The 24,553-nt window shown below is 39.1% G+C and overlaps 1 protein-coding gene across 18 annotated transcripts in view; it reads left to right on the top strand.

Moving 5' to 3' along the window:
* CELF2 (CUGBP Elav-like family member 2) overlaps positions 1–24,553 on the top strand; it is a 547,018-nt gene that overhangs the window by 477,661 nt on the left and 44,804 nt on the right. For 17 of the 18 annotated variants that reach the window (XM_021530962.3, XM_021530961.3, XM_031506833.2 and 14 more), the window contains 3 exons: positions 9,774–9,853; positions 14,805–14,963; positions 17,320–17,383. In XM_021530962.3, coding sequence (XP_021386637.1) covers positions 9,774–9,853; positions 14,805–14,963; positions 17,320–17,383 — 303 coding nt within the window. The remainder of the gene's footprint in view (positions 1–9,773; positions 9,854–14,804; positions 14,964–17,319; positions 17,384–24,553) is intronic. The other variant, XM_021530969.3, reaches the window with a different exon arrangement.

Below are 24,553 nucleotides of genomic sequence, written 5' to 3'. Positions count from 1 at the left end.
AACCTGAACTTTGAAATTAAATGCTGTACAGATTTCAATAGCCAGTGATCCCTTTTGAGTGCAAAAGTGCCTTTTATGGAAAAGACTTCTGAAAATCTATTGAAAAGAAAGATAAATGTATATTAATGACACAGACTGCATATTAACTCCATGGTTTATGGACCTGAATTTATTGTCAGAGCATGAACCTTCTTAAAACATCAGTACCAGGGGGTTGCTGAGTAGGAAAGGAAACCGATAGTCCCATCTCTCAGTTGAAGATTATGCTGTTGTACCTGCCACAGCCATTTAATGGCACAGGGAGTAAAGTAATTTTAATTGTGGAGCTGTGAAAAACATCACATCTATAGGAAAAATAAATACATAGAAAGTACACAGTTTATGCATTTTATTACATTTTCCAAAGGCTCAGAAAAAGGTAATAGCACCCACTTTGCATATAGATATGGGTATAGATTTAGATTTTATTTCTTTACTTTTGGATCTACTTGTTTCTAGTAGGCATTCGAACCCACAGAATTTTGTGCAACAATTTGTGCGTGGGAGTTTCCAGTTTCTATAAAACACCTATAAATTTCAGCAAAGGAAGTGCAGGTATTCCTAAATATCATGGCACTGCTTGAAAGCACATACTGTACTATTTCTGAACAATAAGGACTTGTTGAAAAGCCACTCTTAAAATAAATAGGGAAGCACAAGAAAATTATCCACTTACATTTATGCTTTGCGATCCCCACATTTTTGGGGCTGGGATGCAGCAGTTCAGGCAAGGAGAGCCTCATGACATTTTGCCTTGGGCAGGATTAGGGCACAGGTCTAAGGTTGGTTCCTGCAGTTCAATAAGGAATGTTTACTGATGGAGTCAAGTGTTGCCATTATCTTTCTAGACCCAACACTGAGACAAAATAAGTATTTCTGATTTTTTACTGATTTCAATGTGTGAGCAGCACAAGGAAGGGATGATGGAAGACACAAGTGGGAAAGGAGCTAATTAACTGCTGAAATAACAAGATCTGCACATCAGATGTTTTGAGCCCCAAAAAAAATTTAATTGATTTGTCAGCATCATCCAACAAAGAAATGGATCTTTCCTGGGATCCATAAAAATCCCACTGCATACTTGCTTTAATTCAAAAGACTCAGTACAGTAAGAGCATAGAAAAGCTAATTATGAAATCCAACAGAGTGAGGTCGGTGGGGTAGTTTTGTTCTGTTGTGAACAGCAATCTCACAACAATCAGGAGCTGAAATTCCTAAGCCACGTCTCCAATGTATCAGGCAGGGCAGTGTTGTGTGCTGGCCAGCACAGCTGTACAGTTAATGTGCTGTTCTCTCCTGCTGGAGACTGAAGATCTCAGTCCAGGTAGGTCACACACCAGTAACCACAGCAGAGCTGCATCCTCTGTGCCGCTCGGGTTCATTTCGGTCACAATCACGACTGCTATTCCATCATGCCCTCATGCCTCATGCCTTGTTAAACTCGAATTGCTTTCTACACACCCATGTTCACACTTCAAAATGGGTTCAGCTGCACCAACCAGGTTTTCAAGCAGATTTTTATCAGCTTCACAAAACCACCACTCCATGAGAGAAGGCAAAGTGTTGTGAAAATGGTTGGTATTGCAGTTGAAATGAAAAGTGCTGAGGGACATCTGCAGAGGAGGGAGCTTGACTGAAAAAGCACAAGGTGAAAAACTGCTTCAGGAGGGAGAATTTACACTGTTAAATCTTTGTAAAGAGTTCTAAATCTTTAATGAGTTTTAATTCATGTTACCATTTCCAAGATGTTAATTCCCTTTGCCACAAACATAATTTATTTTCTCATCACCCATCCAGATGTGCTTCCCTCCTAGACACAGAGGGGTGAATGAAAAATAGTCACTGTCTGAGGAAAACACTGACCTTGCCATGCCAGAACTTTCAGGAGCTTAGTTCAGTGCTCACAGCAGTGAGATGGAAATGTGGTCCAGTAAACTCTGTTTGGTATCTCTTTTCAATTGCATAATAAGTACACCTCATGTTATCTCAGATGAAAAAAGCTTGAATTGTATCTTCCTTGGTATTTATGCCAGTTTTCAAGCTTTCTTAAAGAGTTCAGGCAAATAATCTGCATTTTCAGCAGATAGTTGCAAGGAATAGCTCCAGGTTACACAGCTCAGTAGAACAATTTTGGTTTAGACTGGGTTTGGGTTTGAGTTTTTTCTACTTAGTAAAGACTAAAAAAGTTTTGGTTGACTTTTATTTTGGCCCATGGCTACACTACATCAGCAGTGTTACCACTGGGAGGGTAAACAGTCAGCTGTCAACTCATAGGCAGGATATAGAGTTGTATTGTACCATATGGGCTCCAGTAGCAAGGAGAAATCCCATCCTGTGGCATCAAGGGAAAATGTAACACTTAGTGATGAGTGTGATATAAGTGCTGAGCTAAAGGGAGAAGGCGAGAGAGATGGAGCTCATTGTAGTTCCTAACCAAGAGGGCAGAACTTGGTTCCTAACCAAAGCTGACAGAACTTTAACAAAGTCACAGCCATTGCTGTCACTACTGATAATGGACCATCACCTTTTCTAGTCCAAATTCCTATTGTCAGCTGTTTGAAACTCAGCTCTAAAATGAGACCAAAGTAATGATACAGCACTCCAGTGGCGGAGCAGTATTTTAAAGAAACTGAGATTATTTTTTTTTTGGCTTGAGTCACATTTTCCCCCATTGTTACTCACTCCCGCATCTAAGAAATAACCATTATTTATACCTGTAATTTGCTATATTTCAATCAGCTACAAGAATAGGCAGCAACCATAAGGCATTGCCTTCCAAAAGCTCTGGGATAGCCCCTGTGAAATTAGCTGGCTGGCAGCAAGTAATTCCTAGCTGTGAAAGGTATTAAAAAATAAAAATACCCTGTTGGCTGTAGAGATAAAGAACCCAGGGACCCACAGCCACAGAGGCTGGCTGCCTCTTGAGCAGGGTTCATGGGACTATCTAAAGAAGCTTGCCACTTCCTCTACAGTATTCATTATTCCAAGAGAAGGATTCAGCCTGCCGGGTTGTTTAATCCAGCACTTTTTCTGAAGAGCTAAATATGCTTTACAAAAATTCATGATTGTGATATCATGTGCTAAGCCTCATTATCATGAAAAAGTAGAAGTGAACTGCCTCAGATGATTAAGATTTTAACTTACTTATTGTAAACGGCTTAAGGAAACTTGCAGACCACCTGACTCCCAGCACTATGTAATGTCTACATGACCACAGATTCAAACACAGACAGCCAGGCACTAAGAGCTGGAGTGTGCAAATATAGCCAGAAATCCCCAGGTTTGATTTGTAGCTGTGTAGCTGTGCCACTGATGTGCTGTATTGACCACAGGTGAGTTGGTCGCTCATCATCTCTGTTATCCTGTTCCTTAAAATAAGGGTAGCGATGCTCTCCTGCCTTTGTAAAATGCTTTTTTTAGATCAGTGGATCAATATCTCTGTATCACTCTAGGAATTATTACCATCCGTAATGATGATAAAAAAAATCCTCTTATCCTTATCACAGGAGCACCACATAGCAAATTATTCTGCTGTATTGCTAAGTGCAGATTTATATATCAGATACCAGAAAGAAGTCAACTGGGTTAATAGTATGCACTGAAAAAAACCTGCTAATAACATGTAGAGAGAGTTGGATATACCATGAAAATTGTGAGAAAGCTCAAAATGCATTTTTCTACATCTTCTAGGCTCCTAATTGTATGATTTTTTAACAAAACATCACCAGGCACATGGGACAAGTGAACATTTCTGCAGACATTGATTACAAGGATTGTTTTTTCATTCTCTCTTTGCTTTAAGAGCAGGTTAGAAGCAGAATAGCGAGTTACACCATGGTGAGGCAATTTAATTTCTTGAAAATCCATAAAGAACTTTCAGATTCAAGGGTTTTCTTGATGAATTAGTGAAAGAAAATTAGTATTTGCATCACAATTAATTGCAGGGAAGGATAGGTGAGGGACTTTTATGCTGGGGTTTTCTTTCTTCTGGATATTTACTGCTCCTTTCTGAGCTAAAGTAGCATGAAGTGCCAGGTGTGGGAACACCCTAGATTAGGGGTCACTTTCTGAATTGTGCATCAGTAAGTGATTGGAAGCAAGGACATGGAAGTGCTGTGTTTTCGATAGCTCTTCAGAAGCACCTCAGTGCTTTATGCATTTTGCTGCAATGTGGTAACATTTTCATTTTTTCCAATTATTATGGCACATTTAATTTTGTTTTCCCTTGCTGAAACTCTTTTGCAGCTGGGAGGAAAGCAACACATCCAACTGACCAATGTCTCTGCTGGCCTTTGGCCAGTAACTACATCTCAGATTTCCATTACTGCAGTTTTGCAGCAATCCCTCCCAAGAGGCAATCCTGAAATGAAATAATTTGCAAGAGGCTTTATTCCAACAAGAGGATCATCGAGGCACAATTATAGAATATGGTCTTTGGTACCCATTTAACTCTGGGTTTGTGTAAATTCCACTTACTGAAGTCTGTACTTTGTAGGGTGGGTAATTGAATGTCCAATTAGAAATGCTTTGAGGGAAGCATGAACTTCAGGAAATTTAAAATCTACAACCTGTCATCTGGTCAACAGTCAAATCAGCAGAGCTGAAGAGCTGAGACATGGTAACAGGATGTGCCTCTTGATACCTTTATGTGCCTGATGTGCATAAACTGAAGAGCTTCTCTGTGACTTTTTAAAATTATTTTTTAGACTGAACTGTTGCACTTGGTCTCAGACCTGTCGTTGCATGTCTTAGGTAATACTTAACAACCAGATATCACTACGGTAAACAATTTGATGTACAATTTAGTTTGTAGATGAAATGCTTTTTAGACACCAAGACAGATTTTTGCATGATGTCTTCATTAGAAGGCTGTTTTCCAGGATGCTCCTTTCTTCAGATTGGGCTGTATTAGCACAGGAAAAGAAAAGGAAAAGTCTATTTTGCAATCTCAGCTAGAAACATTTTAACCCAACTACAGCTTAATTTTAATAACACTTCAATTTCCATAGCTTTTTATTCATGCTTTATCTTTTCCTTAAATAGAAGCTTTCATCTCAGAGGATCCCAACTACTCCTTGCAGGAGTATTTGGCAGCTTTTCACTTTTGTTTCTTTACAGAAATTGAAGAAAAAATTGTTTACAGTGTACTGGGAAGCTGTGGTGCAACCATTAGAGCACCAGCTGCGCAGCAGGCACTAACAGAGCACTGCGGTTGCTTGGGTGGCTTTGAAAATCTCTTGGGTCTTCTTTTGTGTCAAAACCATGTTTTTAGACTTCCAAAAATGTCTCTGCATTTTGCATCTCCCTTTGGCTTCACTTTAAAACCTCAGGTAGACCATGGTGTTTTCATGAGGGAGGTTTCTTGTGTAGGTATGAACCTTACCTGAAGCTTCCATACATAAAAATGTTCTACTTGCAGCTCGCAGCAGTTGATGTTGTGTTAGGCTGTGCAAGAACTGCTGACTGTTTCTCAACATTTCTAGAAAAACCTGAAAAACATGAAGCAAGAGCTGAAATGGGGCAGTGCTGAGCTTTTTTAAATATTTCAAATATTCAGTCACTCAAGCAGCAAGCCCTAGGTTTAGGGTGGCCAGGGTCAAGGAGGAGGCCTATCACATTTGACTGCATTTTCAGAATTCTTTTCCAGTTTGTGGTGAGAGAGGGGTAAGGAATAAGCCTGTGAGTTTAGATGTTGTCTCAGCCAACGTGGCAGATGTGATAATGGGCTCCAAAATTTCTCCCATGACAAGGCTGGGTGCCTTACTACAATTCTGCAGAAGGAAATTACTTCCAGCAGTCCTTCCCTAGTCACTCATTTATCTGCTGTAGGGGATGAGAAGGCAGCCTTGGAGAAGCAGCTAAAATTCTTAGATCTTCTTTCTCCCTCCCCTTTTCCTTCTGTCAGTGATTCCTGACATTTTGAAACCAGACTGATAAATAAGTGTGAGGTGTCTTGTAGGCTGGCTGTTTTTACAAAACAATGTATTTTTTTGGTGTATCTAGGTAGTTGGTTGTACAAACTGAAGTTATTTCAAGGCATTAGCTATAGAAATATCCTCCTCTCCATATTTTACCTCCCAGTCAGCTCCACAGCTCCAGTAAGAAGGGAATAATCAGATATTAGTGGGGTAGAACACAAATAGTTTTCTTGTAGCTGTGGGTTGGGAAGACCTTGTTCCGTGGCACGCCAATCAATGCCATGTTTCATAGGATGAGGTAAGAGGCCAAGGAAATCTTTCTTGTTTCCTTGCACCACAAGGCATGAAATCTGATTAGTCCCGTCCTCTTCTAATTGTGATTTATGGTGCTGGAGCTGGCAGTGTGTTCCCAAAAGACCACCTGCACCCATGTGACACAGTCAGTGAGAGAGTGCTGGAAAGGCTTTTCCCAGCCCTTCAGAAACATAAAGAAATGAAATCCAGTGTCCTTGGACACCAACTTCTGATTAAATCCCAGGTACCCAACTAAACCATCCTCCTCCAGTTCATATGTGTCCCATAGAGGAAAATCAAGGTCCAGCCATTGACCATGGCAGTAAATACAAGCATTTCACAACAGCTTTTTCTGAACGCCTAAATTATAAATGCAAAATTATTGAGTTAAATAGACCAAATTCTATGACATAGGCTAAGCTCACATCCAGTGTGGCAGTCTGGTCATGAAGGAAAGGAGTCCATAGTTCACACATAATAAAATATATATGATCCCATATTCCATGCACAATAAAATATATATGCACACATAATCAATAAACAAATGTGTGTGAATGTCCAGGTTTGGTAGCTGAAAAATAACCCTTAGATGTGAATACACATAACAGTGTCTGGAAGAATGGTTAAATTAGCAAATGTTTAACTGGGGCACTTAATGGAAACCTCTTAAAGTCTGGGTTTTCAAATAATTTTAGAATAACATTGTCTACTGATTTTTTGCCATGATATTGAGGTAAATTGGAAATTTACCCCAATAAATGGTAAGGTGGAAATGGCCACTGTCTATCAGTGGGAAATGGCCTGCTGAATGGAGATAACAAGAGGACTTAACCTTGTAGCCTCTGGCTGGCAAACCCTAATTAAAATGCAGCCCCATCCTCTCTGTGGAATGCTGCTTCCAAATGCTCATATTCAAGTTGCATAACCTCATTCATCAGGCATTTCCCTTGCCCAAAGAACAAGTTTATTTCAAATTGGTACAGAGATCTGCTACAAAGGTCTTTTTGCTCCATGACAAAGGCAATGAGACCCATGCAAATGGTTTTGGGCTGAGGAGTGAGGAGGAAGGTTTTGCAGTAGTGCTGGGCACTGAAAGTACCCAACAGCTGAGCCCTGTGGTTAAAAAAAAAGAGAAAGCTCAAGGGAGGGAAGGGGCAGGGTGCTTTATCTTGAGAGGAATGCAGCCTTATTTCTCTGCTGATTCACATTTCTTTTGAGACTTGCTAATTGCAACATCTCTCAGTAAGTTACTTACAGGAAAACTGCTGGGGAGAAATTGTGATAAATGCATAAACTGTGTCTTACTTATTTTTGTTGACATTTTACATGCTTCTCGTGTATTTGAAACCTTCATTCAATAATTGTCACTGTAGTACACACTCCTGGATAGTGAGAACCAAAGAAGTGAATGAAACAGTTTCTTGACCATTATCAACAATATTATTCAAGGCTCTGCATGGGGTTCCTTGCCTGCCCTCCAGTATATCTCTATTTGTGCTCATCCCCCACTGAATTTGCAAGACAAGAAAATAATAATGCTGATAATAGAAATGGTATTAAGAGAGATTACTTTGAGACTGATGGCAAATTTGGGCCTGTTTAATTTTAGTGCACAGCAGCAATATGGAATCTAGGAGAAGTACTGTAGATTATTTACCCTTCTACTTCACATTTTGTCTAGATTGCTGTACAGAAAGCTGGTTTGTTGCATCATATTCCAGAAATATGTTGTTGAACAAGACTAATACAGCGTTATGTAGTGTGGCTAAACAGTAGTGAGACATCATCAGCTGTTTTTGTTACCTAAGAAATACAGGAAGTCACAATGCTGTGGTGAAGTTTGGGTAAAAGAACTTTTATTTCTGATTTTATGATGCTCATCTATCAGCCAGAGCTAGCTTAGGTTCTTTTGAATCGAGGGCCTTTACATTAAAAAGAAAAAAAATACCGCATGATGCAAAAATGCATTGACTTTATTTTCATGATTAGATGTAGTGCTTTTGGGTAATGATCAGGCATTGCTTTATCTTACTGTTGTTTGATTAAAATGTGAATACAGTCTTGACTTGATAATCTTACCAGGTACACACAGAGCTAAAAAGAAAAGGTATTCTATGCCTCAAATTGATTTGCATAAACCAAACAATCTGTTGCTTGCTGGATTGCAAAATGGTTTATTTTGCCCATTGGCCACAGGGGCAACAATATTGTATTTTTGATGCCAGAATATAGCTTTCATGCATTAGCTCTAAAATGACAATATGCTTTAGCCTCTCAGTGCTTAGATCTGCTTCATTTGGAAATCTTTTAAGTAGTAATAATAATAATGTTTTGAGGAAATTGAGTGGAACACTAAATTATTCTCTGAAACCTAAGTTCAAACTGTGCAAGGCTAAGGGAGCTGAAAATCAATGCACTTTTAAAGTCATTAGAGATCACAAGTGAAATAAGTCTGTGTTGCTTTAGCTAAGCTTTTAGTGTGCCATGGTATTATTACAAAATCAGCCTGAATCTGCATTAATTTCACAGTCTTTTTCTTTAAGATGCCCAAGGGTGCATGAAGAATAAAATGTAAATTTCAGGAGGCAATGTTTTTATTAGCCAAAGGGGCAGTGAGACATGCACTGAAGCCCTTGACCTGCACCATGCCCAGTGTAGGTATGGCTGACAATAGTAAAAGGGTGGGAAAATAGCCCAGGCATTAGCCTACTGGCTTTTCGTTATGATTTTAAAGGCTGAAGAGGGGAAAAAAAAAAAAAACAACGATTTTTTTTCAGTTATTCACTCACATAGCTTCAGAATTGTTCAAGCTGGCAGTAGCTTTCATGGATCAAAGAATTATACTTGTACCTAGAACTCAGAGAAACAAATACCATAAAAATTTTTATTTTTAAAATGTCATTTTCTTAAATGTTGAGAATCCACCTACATTACTGAATTTTGTCTGAGTCTTTTCACAAATAGTCACAGGATACACAGGGGTGTTTTTCTCATTCTTATTTGTATGATACTTCTTGGTGCATCACAGTAATTTGTGATGTTATGGACCCCTTTATTAAATTCTCAGTTCAGCTGTCAGTGATGCCGACATTTATTCACTATCCACAGTTTACCTACACAAAAGCCAGAGCAAGCAATTGTTAATGCATGGTCTGAATAGATTTAACTATGCAATCCAAAGGCTACATAAAAGCCTTATTTATTTTAAACCCTGTGGCTAAAGAAAAACAGTAACAAAACAGAACAAACAAACAAAAAAGAAAAACAAAGCAAAACAAAAAAATGAAATAAAAACCCTCCTTGTCACCCATCTCCACCTAATTTTTTTTCTTTCATCTATGGTCAGATTAGCAAGTCAGCACTGTCAATAAATAAACTAGAGAAGTTGTTTATTTTTATGTACTACTGAGAACAGTGTCGTCTTGTGGCCGTTCTCGTAGACTGTGTTGGTTTAACAAGCGTCCAACCCTTTTGTCTTGTTGTTTTTTGTCTTTCCTGCTCCCTGTCCCCTTGTTCCCACAGGCTGTGCGTTTGTCACATTTTCTACAAGGGCAATGGCACAGAATGCAATCAAAGCCATGCACCAGTCTCAGACCATGGAGGTACAGTACTGTATCATTTGCCCTTTCTTTGTTTTCTTTGTGCAAATGATTGCGAATGGTAAAGCCATGCTCTCCTGGATCAGATCAGACACATGACAATCACAGATTTAAATTTTTTACCGGCTCACTCTACCTGTCTTTGTGAAGCTTTATTTTTCTCAATCACCTAAAAGAGCACAATAAGTCTGCTGTGTGGTATCCAAACACAGCTCTCAATCCTGTTTTCAGTGGCATTCAGCAGAAAATAAAAATGCTATGAATACCACTCCTCAGTTGTACTCAGAGTATCTCTGATTATTAAATTACCTCTATTTTTAACACACGTTTCCCCGAAGAAAAATCTTCGTTTCTTTTAAATAGCTTTTTAAGTGCTGTGGTTTGCATTGCTCTGAGAAAAAGCTCAAGAGATTTAACATGGCCACACTGAGTTACTAGTGCATGTGTTTTTCTGCAAATAGAATCTCTTTTTAAGTTAATATTATTTCGCCTTCTTCATGTAGCTAATAAAAATGCTAATGATGACAGAGCATATTGGAGTGTGGCACTTCCTGCAGAGCACCATCGTGGCTGGCCCCTCACAAGCAACACTCTTCATTCCCTTCCAAACTGCCTCTATGGCCTTGTATTTTATCATGATGAGCAACTCAAAAGTTTAAACTCGTTCACTCAGTGTGACTTTAGCTGCTGGCTAACGATCTGGTCATTGGAGTGGTTATTGAATGCCACAGCTTCTCTGGCAATCTCAAAGCTTTTTTCAGTCTGTGATTTTTGTCATGGTCTTTCAGAATTTTGCACAAAAAACCGCACAAGTATGAAATCTTTACTTACTCTGGATCTTCTAGCTTATCATTGGAGAGTGCATGTTATACTGTATTATGTATACTGTATCTTCGTGTAGTGATGATTTTTCTCAGAGGTGGCATTGATGTTATGTGCACTTGTTTCTTCTTTTTTTTTTATTTTTATTTATTTTTCCACCAGGACCTTTCAAATTTTTTTTTTTTTTTCTCTCAGTGATCTTCCTTTGCAATGCTCTAGTCTCCCAAAGCATGCTGGGTGCTAAACAATCATTATTGCGTCATGTCGTTGAGCTGCTTTGTGTAACGAGCCAAGGGGGGAGACCAGGGGTGGGAGGGTGGACAGAGGACAAAGGAGGAGGAGAAGATAAAATTCAAGCCAGTGCATGAAAATGTCACTAACTGTTTCCTGTATAGTACAAGTAATGATATCAGCATTGCAAAGCTGTTGTCTTTCCAAACATCACATTTGAATTTGGTTGAGCTTCTTTTATAATCAATGTGTTTTCTTTTCAGTGCAATGCATTTTTAGACCCTGGGTATACAGTTTTAGTTGAGAATCTGCCAATGAGATGAGAATAAATGAAATTATCTTTACTAGAAAGCTGCTGTTATACACTCTATGCAGTCTGATAGTATACTGTGAAAAAACTGCCACTTCGAGACTCTGCAATAATACCTGTAGTAATTTGTCTGCCGTGCACTGCTCCATTAATTCAGATCTATATGTTTTACTGGGTTTGATTCCAAGTAAAAAGGAAATATTTATTGGAAATACTGTGTTTTACCTATATTTTCTATGTGTTTTAATGTATTTTTCCATCTAGCAAAATGAATTTTACACAGCTCTACTTCCGAAGACGGTAAAATAAAGACATAACACCTCCCAGACAAATTCTCCCACTGCTCTGTTGTATGCAGCACTCCAAAAGGGGCTGCATTTTGACAGAATACTCTTAATGAGATTAGTTCTGTAGAATGGCTACTCTTGGATCAAAATCCTTCTCTACACCTTTAGACACATCATCAATGAGATCCTCAGATTGGCAAGGCAATTCCAAATATTTTGCCCTTTGAACATCTGGGTCTTTGCATCAACTGGGCTTAGGCTGAGTCCCTTCTTGGAAAGAAGCCATGCACCCTCCCTCTCCATGGAGGGAGAGGGACTCAACATGACAACAGAAAAATATGAAGGCAGCACCAGCTGTTGGGAAGAAAATGGCACTGAATGGCATGGAAATATGAAGCCATTGAATGAGGAAGGGAGATGCACCTTCTGTTTGTGCTGGAAGCTTCCCCTCAAGCTAGGAAATGCACTTCTGTGCATAAAACAAGAATCACCCCATAGGCAAAAAAAAAAAAAAGCTTTGCTCACTTTTGCCAATACTCTTCTGGTGAAAAGTTAAATTGGGTTGACTCATGTTACATGTCCAACCTCAGCCTGAAACAGTCATCCTTGGACACTTTGGTTTCATGTCATTTTGCAAATAAAAGTGGGCTTAGAGGAAGATACATAGTACACAATAGCATTGCAACCCAATTACTACAGATTTTTCCCTTTTTAAATTATTTTCAGTTCTTTAGCACACATGATTGACCGAGATAAATTTTCAAAGAGGACTAGGAAAGAACAATGGGGTTGTTAAGTCCAGATGAATATGTCTCATAGAATAATGCATTCTCTTCTTGCTCTTTCCACCTGACTTACTGACCTGGTTAAATCAACTGATTTTTAAAATATAATTGCTGCTCTAAAGTGTTTGCTCTTCTATTTCTTTTCTATGGAGTTTTTATGTTTGTTTGTTTAAGTAATTCAATTGCAGCACCAATAGAAGACACTAATTTGTTATCATGGAGTAAATTTCATACAATAACAACCCTTTTCTCATATAGAGCCACTTGCTAGATATAATCTCAGTCTTAAGAATGTCTGCTTTCTTGAAAATGATGAAGTGATGAAATATAGAGTAGACAGTGAAAAAATGAATTATAGATTCATAAATTGCAGAGATATTGTTTTTATACAATTTACTGACATTTAAGCATTCATAAATATGTCAGCTGTACTGTTGAATGCTGAACTACCAATATAATATTTCTATAATATTTCTATTATAATAACCATATAATATTTCTTTCTTTGATATGCATTTCTATTTTTTTTGGAAATATACTTGACTCTCCTGTACTTCCAGGCAGAAAGCAGTAAGTTCCAGTTGTTCTTAGCCCAGTGTTACCAATAATGTTACTTGTATCTTGTATAAGATAGAAACAGCTTGCTTTTTTTTTTTATTAGCAAAACCAGAAAAATCTCTCACATCCTCTACCCCCTGGCTCCTTTCTCTTTCTTCTTTTTTTTCTAAATGATCTTATTTTTAATATTAGTATAAAAATCACTAGAGAGAGGTAATTGTGTAACAAGCCAACTCCTTCATAATCTTTATTTGATTGCTGGAGTGTTATGGATCTCCTATCTCCCTCACTGAAACACTAAAAGACATTTTTACAATGAAACACACAGGAAAAGAATTGGAGGTGGAATAATAAACCACAAGCAATGATTTTCTAAGATAATTCTAAAGGAACAGTGTTGATGGGGATTTTTTATATAAGAGATTTATTGTTATTATTATTATTATTATTTTATTTTATTTTATTTTATTTTATTTTATTTTATTTTATTTTATTATTTATCCATTTTATCTGATTATTTGGACTATTTTTATCCATTGTCGTGGTATGAGGTTTTTCAGAGAAAAGGTATATGGCTGCTTTTTGTAATTAATTGAGGACAGGAACTTTTCTGAAGATGTTCAGTGTTGTGAGAGCAGCCATGGGAAGAGCAGGTGACTTAGAACCCTGCTCTGTATCCCACACTTTACACTTTGGCTAAAGCACTGCTGTGTTTCTTGGACTTGAGTCACTTATCACTCCTGCCATTGTGTTCACATTGAAGTTAGACAAGAAATTAGTATAACAAAGCATGGCAAGGGAAGTTATTCATTGGATGCTGTGAGGTTGAAAAGCAGTATGAAGTGGATTGACAGTTTCAATGACTCATAAAATGCTTGAATTAATTTGAAGAACTGAATCATTGCAGTATATAGCTTGCTTTCTTGATCTGAAAAAAAAAAATATTTGAAAGGTTGAAATATAAAACATTTCTTAGCAGGGGAAAAAAACAGAGATAAATCAACAGAGACATCTTTCATAATCACATCTCATTGTCTCAGTGTCTTTGCCCAGGAAGTGCCAATTCGAAGTCCAAGGGAAATTCCAGTTTACCTCAAAAGTCCATTTGGTCTGTGACCTCCAACTTCTTCCCAGGGGTCCCTCAGCCATGGGTGAGGAATAGGCTGCAGACCAGACCTCTAGCTCTTTCTTACAGCTTCCCTATTTCCTAAGGCATCTTACAGCCTTGCCATACCATGTAACAAGAGACTGATAGAAGCAATAGAAGAAATGGTGTCAATCAGGAATGGGCTGCTATCACCAGAACTAGTCCCTTTTGGTCTGCATCCTGCCCTTTGTTCACATCTCAAGGGTGCTTGGTACAAAGCGTGCCCGGGAGCGGACCGCAGGTGGGTGAATGGACTGGGGGTCCTTGGTGTGAACAGGGCCAGTGCCTCACTGATGTCAATGGGTGCTGAGGTAAATCTGCTGCTCCCTGTCTCTTTAGGATGCACACACCAGCTGCACTGAGCCTGATGGCACAGCCAGACCGTGGTGGCAGGGCTGTGTTGGCTGTGTGGTCCCTGGCAGCACGGAGGTTGGACACCTCTCCCTTTGGCGCTGTCTTGAAAACAGACTGCAGACAAAGCATCACATCCATCTCATCATCTGTGAAGCTTAATTAAAGAGGACTGGTACACTTTGCTGTCTCTGGCAGCAATTTGGATAGCTGGAAGGAAAAGAGAGCCTGAGGAAAGGTGCTTTATAAAAAGAGCTGGGGAATCAATAATGTCTCCATAGCCTCTTTTCTTAACAACCTGAAAATCTGAGTCCTTGCAGTCCTACACGTGCCAGTCACAGAGAGGGTGAACGATCTGGTTGTGCCAGTGGCAGTGGCCCTACAGGACATGGCTGAGCTCACGAGGCAAGGATGACCTGGTGTGATTTAACACTTCTGTCTTTCCTGATCTGTCCAACCACAGGGCTGCTCTTCGCCAATCGTGGTGAAGTTTGCTGACACCCAAAAGGACAAGGAGCAGCGGCGTTTGCAGCAGCAGTTGGCTCAGCAGATGCAACAGCTCAATACTGCCACTTGGGGAAACCTCACAGGTCTTGGAGGACTCACACCACAATACCTAGCTGTAAGTTCATTTCAGAGGTGGTGGCTATATTATGCTCTATTTATTTTAGGACCACGGTAAATCAGTTCTACTAAACTCCCCGCAGGAAATTGCTAAATTGTCCAGGATACAAAGTGTGTCTTCTTCTGGGGGTGTTTATCTGCAAAACAAATAATAGATTCATAGAAAGGCTTGGGTTGGAAAGGACCTTGAAGATCACCATCACCTAGTTCCAGCCCCTCCACTGTAAATAAAATTTACATTAGTTTTATTGGGGGTTTTGAATGCCAGAGTGACGTCCCCCCCTCTCAGCTCCCTTTATTATCAGGCTAGCCCAGAGATCCAAGGCTTTGAGGGGAGGAATATCAGGAGATGGCAAAGATTTCCAAAAGAGGCTCTTACCCCGATATATGTTGGTGCATCTCTCTTTATTCTGTGATGTCCATGGGGAGAGTGGGGCAAAAGAGAACGAACAGGAAATGTCAGGGGTCTATATAGACTTTGGACAGGGTGGGCTTCTTTGGCTCTCCACCAACCCCGTTGGGGCAGGAAGAAGGGGTCTGGGGTTACCTTGATCAGAGTCACAGGGTCCCAGGGAAGGGGGAACAGAATGCCCATGAGCACAGTGTAACACTAGAAACTGTTTTTTATAGCTGGAATAAAATTTAAGTTCTTCCCTAGGGGAGGACAGAAAGGCAGCTGAACACTGTAGAGGCCATATCCATATGGTGCAGCCTCTAAACTACAATGTTGTGGTTCAAGCATCAAATTTCCACATTTTCATTTGGAAATGGCTTTTGCTTTAATGTATGGTCCTGTCAATGCTAAACATGCATGGTTCATATCCCCTTATACAGAAAGTGAATGTGGCCAGGAAAAGCCATAAATTTAAAATGGCTTTTTCCTTAGTTCATTTGTAAGATGAGAAACAGGTGGTAGCTGCTGTCCCTACTGGAAAATCTGAAATTCACAGCCACATGTCTTTGGTCCCGGATGGCCAAGAGAGGCTCCCCTTCATTACAGCTGTGAGGGAGCCTCTGCCCTTCGTGGCTTTGGAGTTGGGAGATCTGGTTGAGGAGCTTTTGGATAATTTGGGGGTTCCTCATCATTCCAAGTAAGACAAATATAACCTCACTAAGTACAAGGCCAAGTACAAGGTCCTGATCCTGAATCAGGGCAATCACAAGGAAAAAGCATGGATCAAGAGCAGCCCTGGAAAGACCTTGGAATTGTTGGTGGATGAGAAGCTTAACATGACCTGTCAATGTGCACTTCCAGCTCAGAAAGCCAGATATGTCCTGGGCTGCATCCCCAGCACTGTGGGCAGCAGGTCAAGGGAGGGGGTTCTGTCCCTCTGCTCTGCTATGGAGAGAAGGCTGAAAGAGTTGGGGCTGTTCAGCCTGGAGAAGAGAAGCCTCTGGGACTTTTGAGTTTTCCATACCTGAAGGGAGCCTCCAACAAAGCTGGAGAGGGCCTTTTTACAGGGGCATTTAGTGATGGGACAAGGGACAATGATTTTAAACTGAGAGAGGGCAGGTTTAGATGCGATACTCAGAAGAAATTTTTTCCTGTGAGGGTGGTGAGAGAGTGGCACAGGTTATCCAGAGAAGCCAAAGCTGCCCCAGCCCAGGAAGTGTTCAAGGTCATGATGGATGGGGCTCTGAGCAACCTGATGGGAGGGTGTCCCTGCCTGTGACAGAGTAGCTAGAAGTGGAGGAACTTTGAGGTCCCTTCCAAACCAAACCATTCTATGGAATGGATGTGCCCATATATATGTATTGTGTATGTATAAATACATAATTTGTGTGCATAGAATGTTTTGATATACTGATATAAACAGCAATTTACCCGGCAATTAAAAATATATATTAGTACTGAGGTTGGCTAATTAATGTGAGATAGGCTAAACTGCTATATATACAATTACCAGTCTAATGAATATCTGTGTGCTTGATTCATAAAGATAATAAAGAAAAAACTGAATTCACAGAGGTGGGGAAGAATGGACCATGATTGACAGAGATGAGTTATGGTAACTACTAGACTACAGAGGGTTGTAATTAGTCACACTATGTTGGTTTAAATAGATTTAACACCTGGTTGTTAAAAAGAATAAATTGATTAATTGTTTTAAAGCAGCCATGTTATTGAGTTTCCCTTGTGTCTCTGTGTTTCTTAATAGAGATTAGACATTAATATGGATTTACAGCATTGACTCTAGGGATGTTCATTCCAACAGCAGACAGAAGCAAGAGACTGTATAAATGTAAAGGAAAGCAGAAATACTCCAAATGTGAAACGATAGCTCATTTTAGTTTTATCTTCATTTGTTACATTACTGTCAGATAGATTGCTGTGTTGTGTTGTTCATTTGCAGCTCCTGCAGCAAGCAACTTCCTCCAGTAACTTGGGTGCCTTCAGCGGCATTCAGCAAATGGCCGGTGAGTTAAAAACCCTCTCATTTTGCTCCTGCTATGTTTTGTATTCCTAAGCTATTGAATGCTGTGCCTCTAATAATCACATTGTCAGGGGGTGGGGGGTGTGTTGTGTATTAAATGTGGCAGATGTATTGGCAGGGGACAGCTCATGGTTCAGCGTCAATAGAAACACTTTCACCCCTCTTTCAGAACTGAAATTAAACCCAGCGCTCCCAGGTTGTGCAAACAGTTTGTCTTGCATTAGTCACCTGCCATTTGGCCAAAGTAACCAATTGTAAATTGCAGGAGAGCTCTTAGTCCCTGCAGCCGTATCCTGCCCTATGAAAAGTGTCAGGAAAGCAACAGCAGGATTACATTCTAATTTCCAGTGAGATTTCTGTGTCCTGAAAAATCAAATTAATGGCAGCCCTCAAACATTTTAATAATATGTGGTGAGGAAAAATGTTCTGACCTTTTTAATGAAACCCAAGATTACAGGCCTACCTTCAGTATGAATTTTCAGGCTCCTTTTATAATCACAGAAAATTAACTGGGTGCCTTTTTGACTTTGGAACCCTAGCTGGCAAAATTACACAACAGAGATTTTATGTAAAAGTATAATCTTCAGTCTGGAGGAAAAAAAAGAAAAAGAAAAGAGGAAAAACGAATCAAAGTGGGAGCGGATTTGAAAGCCAGCTAGTTGGAGGGTTTCTTAGTAATGAGCTGTGTGCCAGTAGTAACTGATGTGTAGTGATTAGCAAAAGGTCATTCCCACTGTGTGACCTACCATGCTGATATCCTAACTTAACATGATGCTAGAGAAGGCAGCATGTGCAGTAAATCAGAGCACAGATGCACATTATGCCTGCCGTGAGGAACTGTTAAAAAGCTTTCTTTTTTTTTTTCTTGTTACAGGGAAAAAAAAGAAAGAATCACAAAACCCCTAAATTGCTACATTAGTTTATTTTAATCATGAGCCTGCTGAATCAATGAAATACAACATTACGCTTGCTTCATCATCACAAAACAAGGGCTAAAATATTCAGAAGTCTTTATGAGCACAATTTCTCATTCTTTTTTTAATCCTGGTCTTTTGCTGCTTCTGGTTCTGCTTTGAAGGATGCCTGAAATACTTTAACAAGTATATATATACCACACTGTATAGCTATACCCCACAGGTATTCTTTGCTCAATTGTTATATTATGCCATTATTGCAGTGACATCAGAGAATAATGTGAACCTGCTGTCTGACAATATAAATTGGCCTACAGATGACAATATCTCTGAATTATTCTCTCTTCCTCAGACCTGCTGGCAGTGCTTGCTGGTTCTATTATGTTACTCTTGCAATCTAGCATTTTTTCCATCAAAATAATGTATCTTAATATGATAAACAGAGCAGAGCGCTTCAGCAACAGTTTTATACTTGGGAGTTTTGGAAGTGGTTTTGAGCTCAAAGATTATGTTTTAATGTTTTCATATTAGGTTAGGTCTACAAAATGAAAGAATTGGGATACTGAGGAAAAATAATGTGATATCCATCGCATTATGTGCACCTTAGAAGTTTTTGTTGCCTGTTTCTCACTGTTAGTGTAGATTCAGATTTCAGCTTCAGTTTTCAAGAACTGTGTTGAAACTAAGGATTTTATTCAAGTATTTTCAGGATGGGCTTTCAATCCAGGATGTGATTTATTCTCTGAAAATCATATGGTCTTGAGATGGAGAGAAAGTCATCTTAAGAAATCATAGTGGCACATCATTGTTACTTGAGGGATGTACTTTTTTCAACTGCAAATTAGATTGCTAATGCACTCATCTATGGGATAATTTGATGACTGACTGCCTCTCTTGGAAAAAAATGTATTTTATATCTCATATTCATGTTATCAAAACAGCTTGAAGTTTACTCCTTTCCCCAAAACATGTGAGTCGTAAATCTTTCTGTTCAAGGTAAAATTAGTGGTACAAAATTGTTCTCCAAGCTGCATCTCTACATGAAAGTGCCAAAGACTAAACACTATTTCATTGTTAGAACTGAGAGTTCATGTCCTCTCCTTGGAAATCAGGCAGTACTATATCATGCAGTGCATCTGGTATTAACAATTTGTGTATTATGTTTCATGAAAGGAATAGAAAGTACTCCTGTGTCTGCAGCAAGAGCTTGCATTACCAGCTGAAGCTATCCGTGAACATTTGTGAAGACCTAGAGTTTTTTAACCTAAGCTGTACAGGTTCATTTCACAAAAAAGAATCTAATATGTAATTCCATATTGCATGTAGTTTGCCTATTAATATAACATTTCAAAGTGAGGAATAAAATCCAGACACAATTGAGTGAGGTTCTAAAGAAGATCTGTCATTGCAGCTTTCAAGTTCTTTGAACTTTGTGTTTGAGGGGTGCAACTTTTATCCTTGAAGTCGATGGGTGTGCTTACCACGTAATTCAGACACTAAAACTTTGATCAAAAGCCACATGAGCCATTGAAATTCCACCCTTACTTCCATGTCAGGGCTCTAACATCTCTTTTGTGCTTAAATCTTGATGAAGTCATGGTTTGCTACTTTAGGACTTCTGATATAGCTCCCATTGTATAAAATTAGGGTCTGCAAGTGTTTATTCGTGCTGCTAAAGCTTGTGTTGTCTCTGTAGAGAACAGAAGGGGCATAGCACACACCCCACTGCACATGTGAAGAGTTATTTGCTATGCTCAGTATATTATTTCTTAAATCAAAGCAATTTTCTTTGCTAGCAGAGCAAAGACTGCTCTTCAGTGTGCAGTTTTAAATTCCATTCCCCTAACACCATGCCTCAGACTGGTTAAGGTGGTTCTTACATTGCAGAAGCAGTGGTTCTTTGATTTTGGTGAAGAGAGTGGGATTTTTAGGTGTTTGTGATTGATGAGTATTGGAGTTTGCTTGTTTGTTTGTTTGTTTGTAAGCTAGGAATACAGTCCAAAGAAAAATGGGGATTTTTCTCAAGAACTCTCCAACATACAGATATTAAACACTCAGCACCAAGTCTAAAAGTGATCACTGTTCATGTAGTAGCCAACTGACTGCTATACATTCAACATTGTGTGAAGTCCAAACAAATCATGAAACTGGTTTAATGAAAATTTGAGATTCTGAAATTTGAGAGACAAAAAGCTGTAGCTTGCCATTTAGCTTTGCAAGCTTTAAGGTTCCATGCCTAATTCTGCAATTTAGTTTTATCTCATTTCTATAGAAAAACAAGGTTTTCATGAAATCATTCTACTTCATGAATCAAGCCAAAGAAAACAATGTAATATTTTGAGACTGGTAATAAAATTGGGAGAGCTGGCAGTGGTGCCTTTGGTATTACAGTAATCCCCTGGTCTTGATTACAGGCACTAATTCTACCTTGCCAAAGTCTGCTTCATTGTCCTGTATAAAACATGCAAGGACATGCATCCTTATGAGTACATTTCATAGTGAGCACTTCCTCACTTTTCCTCCCCTTCTCTGAAATCTTCTAATCCTAATGCTAATTTAAGGCAGTGTTTCCTCTCATGTGTTTCCTCCCCAGCCTCAGTGTCTAGTCTGCACTTTATCTTTGGGGAAGGCTAATAATGCAGATGAATTACATTATGTGATTTGATTGTCTTACTTTAAAAGACAATGTAAGCTACATTAAACACTAGCAACCTTTCAAGCAAGCAAAAATTCCTCCTTCAAATACATACAAATTGCATGAGAAACTTAGTTCTAAGTTGGAGATTGATGTTGCTTGAATGTTTGAATTTAATTTGGCTGGCACTGGAGCAGGTCCTAAAAGCTGCAGTTATTTAAGCCAACCTGCCTGTTTAAGAGACTAGGAATTACAATACAGATAGTGTAAAAGGAAGTTTACTATTGCTAGGATGATTGTAGAAAATATTTCAATGTTTTCAATATTTAAACAATATACAGTCTAGGAAGGTTTTCTATAATCCATTAATGTCAAATGTTTTGGCAGGAATAAATATTGTTTCATACAGCAATATTTTTGTATGTGTGACCATTCGAGACAAAAAAAAATGTACAGTACTCATAAAAATACAAAGAGCTTATCTTAATTTCATTGACTAGACAGTGTATTTTGCTTTCTGAAGTTATAGAGGAGGAGAAAACATGGATTTTTTTTTTTTTCTTTCCAAATCCTAAGCCCTTTGCAGCTGGGAATTTTTATATTTTTCCAATGTATATATTTTTTCCAGTGCTGTCCAAGTTCTCTCACAGTCTGGTTACATTTTGGGTTGAACTTCTGGCCCTTTCTGAGCCCTGCTGTATACTTTCCACTCTTCTTCCACTACCCAAGCCAGATTTCCTCCTGTTGCAGAGTCTGTAGGAGCAGATGGGTGAGAGAAAGTCTGAGAGGTTCTGCTTTCTGAATATTTTCCTCTAATTGTTGGATTGGCTCAGTGGATCAGGAGGGACCAGTTGGAAGCCAGGACCATCTGCACAAAAGCTCTATACTTTTGCATTGGCCAAAGGATCCTTTATATCCTCTGACTCTTGGATGGCTTCATTCCAGCAAAGCCATACAGAAGGAGGATTTCTCCTGCTATGACCTCTTTAGGGATATCATATTAAAAGTAAAGGTCACTGAGAAACTGTTTCCAGCTCAAGGGAGATAGCTGTTTCTTAAAGATAAGTACCAGTTTTGAAAATGTTGACCTCGGGGACCAAAAACATTCAGCTTTTGTAACACTAATTCCATTAAAAGTCCTAGTTATTTTAACGCATAAAATTAGCTTTTTTTAAACTCTTCTTCTTTTAACTAATAAATTAAACAGCTCTGTTTAGCATTTTTGGAGAGACAGAGTTTGCAGCAAGTGAGCCTGTTCACAATCCACACATTGCTCCTTCTCAGAGGAAAAGGAGAGGCACCTTGAGAGGGAAAAGCAGTGCTCAGCAGTTAGGAGATGTGCTTATTCAGGTGGTAAAAGTGCATGATGTGCAAGTTTGGCCAAGCCTGGGCACAATATCTGTAGCTCTGTGTGGGCTTTCTATAACCAGCAAATGGGGGATGAGGGTGCTTTTTATTGCCTTGGCCCCTCTGTGGATGGAATTCATCCAACTGAGTCTCAGTAGTTTGGAAAGTAGGCATCCCATCTTGCTGCAGTGTGAGTGAAGAGGGAATTCACTCCCAGGCAATGATTCATCCTACCAAGGCTGGGATTAATCTATTTTACAGATATTAGGAAAATACTACATATATTAGGAAGAAATTCTTCACTGTGAGGGAAGGCACAGGTTGCCCAGAGAGCTATGAATGCTCCATCCCTGGAAGTGTTCAAGGCCAGGTGGGACAGGGCTTGGAGCAACCTAGTCTAGTGAAAGATGTCTCTTGAAAGGTGGGCTTTGGGCTTGGAGCAACCTGGACTAATGGAAAGTGGCCCTGCCCATAGCAGGGAGGTTGGAACTATATGGTCTTTATGGTCTCTTCCAACCCAAATGTTCTATGAGTCAATGTTTCTATGATTCTTTTTTAGGATCAGATTATTTCATTAGCCCCTCTCTCTTCTTTGATTGTATCAAGAGCCTGAGTGAGTAACTTCTTTTTGGACAAAGTTAGATTAGATGAATCCTTTCCCTCTAGGACAAAACCACCCTTCTTTCCAAAATGTGTTTAGAGCATGTATAACCTGAAAAAGGGCTGAAATCCCACCTAAGTCAACAAATGGCTCAAGGGGTGTTGGAATTAGGTGATCTTTAAGGTCCCTTCCAACTCAAACCATTCTATGATTCTGTGAACCTGCAGTCACATTTAAGCCCGTACTCTTAAAATACAGGGCGGAATCAATTGTGGACTTAAAAGCTGTTTTAAGGGCTTTGCTCAATCAAACAGTAACTGGTCAGGCTACCTCAAGCACTTTTCAGATAAGCAGCTTTTCTAAAAGTAGCCACAGAATATATATGGTTTGATGGAGGCGGCACTTAGAGCTCCTGTCTATTTTACTTTTTAGAATTTCTGGAATAGTCTCACCCTCCACCTTTATACACAATTTACCATCAGCATCCAAAATGGCTGATGTCAGTGTTAGCAAATAGTTGCTTTTCAGCCTGGAGATGATAAATTTTACCTTAATCCACATTTTTTAAGCTGCAGACAGGATTTAATTCAGATGGAATAAATCCTAATAATTGAGAGGGATAAAATTTCCAAAGCAAAGGAAGTCAAGTCAGTGGGAACTGCTTATGAGCGATCAGATTTGGTTCTGATAATCACCACTGACTTTGAAACTCTCCATGCATACGGTGCCACTAAATGTAGCTGGTGCCTTCCTTTTTTTGGAATTTGTGCAGTAAGCCAATCTCAGCTATTTTCTAATACTATTTTATTATGGTTTTAGAAACTCAAGAGCTGATGAGGCTCAAGAAATCTTGAGGAACGGCTTGTGACTCCGTTCCCTCCTCTACAAATACCCAATAATTCCAAATTTACAGTTATCACAGGAGAAAAGCTGCAGTGACTGAAACGAGGCAAATTACTTCATTGTATGAAAGTTTGTGTCAGAGGCAGCGCAAGAAGTTGTAAAATGTAAATCTCGTGCTCTCAAATTTCCCCGTGTTTTCACAGAACTGCATCTGTGACTGTGCAGCACTACAAAAATTTCCTGTGAATGTGCTAATAGGCCTTATGAGAATGTTCTATCACCATCCATCTGTCACTTTTTAACAGGCCTGATTGGCAAGCACTTGTAACAACTGACATCTGTTCTCGCTTATTGATATGTAGATTTATGGTAATTGCTGTGAACAATAAGACACAAAATTACCTAAGGTGAACATTAAATTAAATTTTCATGCCCCTATCCTTATAAATAATTTTTTTTTAAATCTTAAGTTTCAAGCAAGGCATACTGTGCATCTGTTTTGTACATAATTTAATTGTTTTTTTAATCTGCCAAATAACAAAATGAAAGTTGATTTTCCTTGCAATTTTGAATATTTGCCAAGTTGATAGCACATTGGTAAATACATGTTATTAAAAATGGAATCAAACTGTATTGTGAATCTGGGTTTTTTAATCATTTCCCTTTAATTCCCAACATTGTCTCCATCATGAAGATCAAGAGTTATTCCTTACCCAGAAGGGTTTTTTTTTCCTCTACAGGAAGATATTCATTTTTCATGTGCAGCTCTGCCTATGAGGCTGTTCTTCAGTGTTAAGCAATTTGCATTTCTTC

Source organism: Lonchura striata, chromosome 5 (assembly GCF_046129695.1).
Source record: "Lonchura striata isolate bLonStr1 chromosome 5, bLonStr1.mat, whole genome shotgun sequence".
Classification (NCBI taxonomy): Eukaryota; Metazoa; Chordata; class Aves; order Passeriformes; family Estrildidae; genus Lonchura; species Lonchura striata.
Note: the sequence above shows the minus strand (reverse complement) of the source record. Positions and strands in the feature narration are given on the sequence as shown.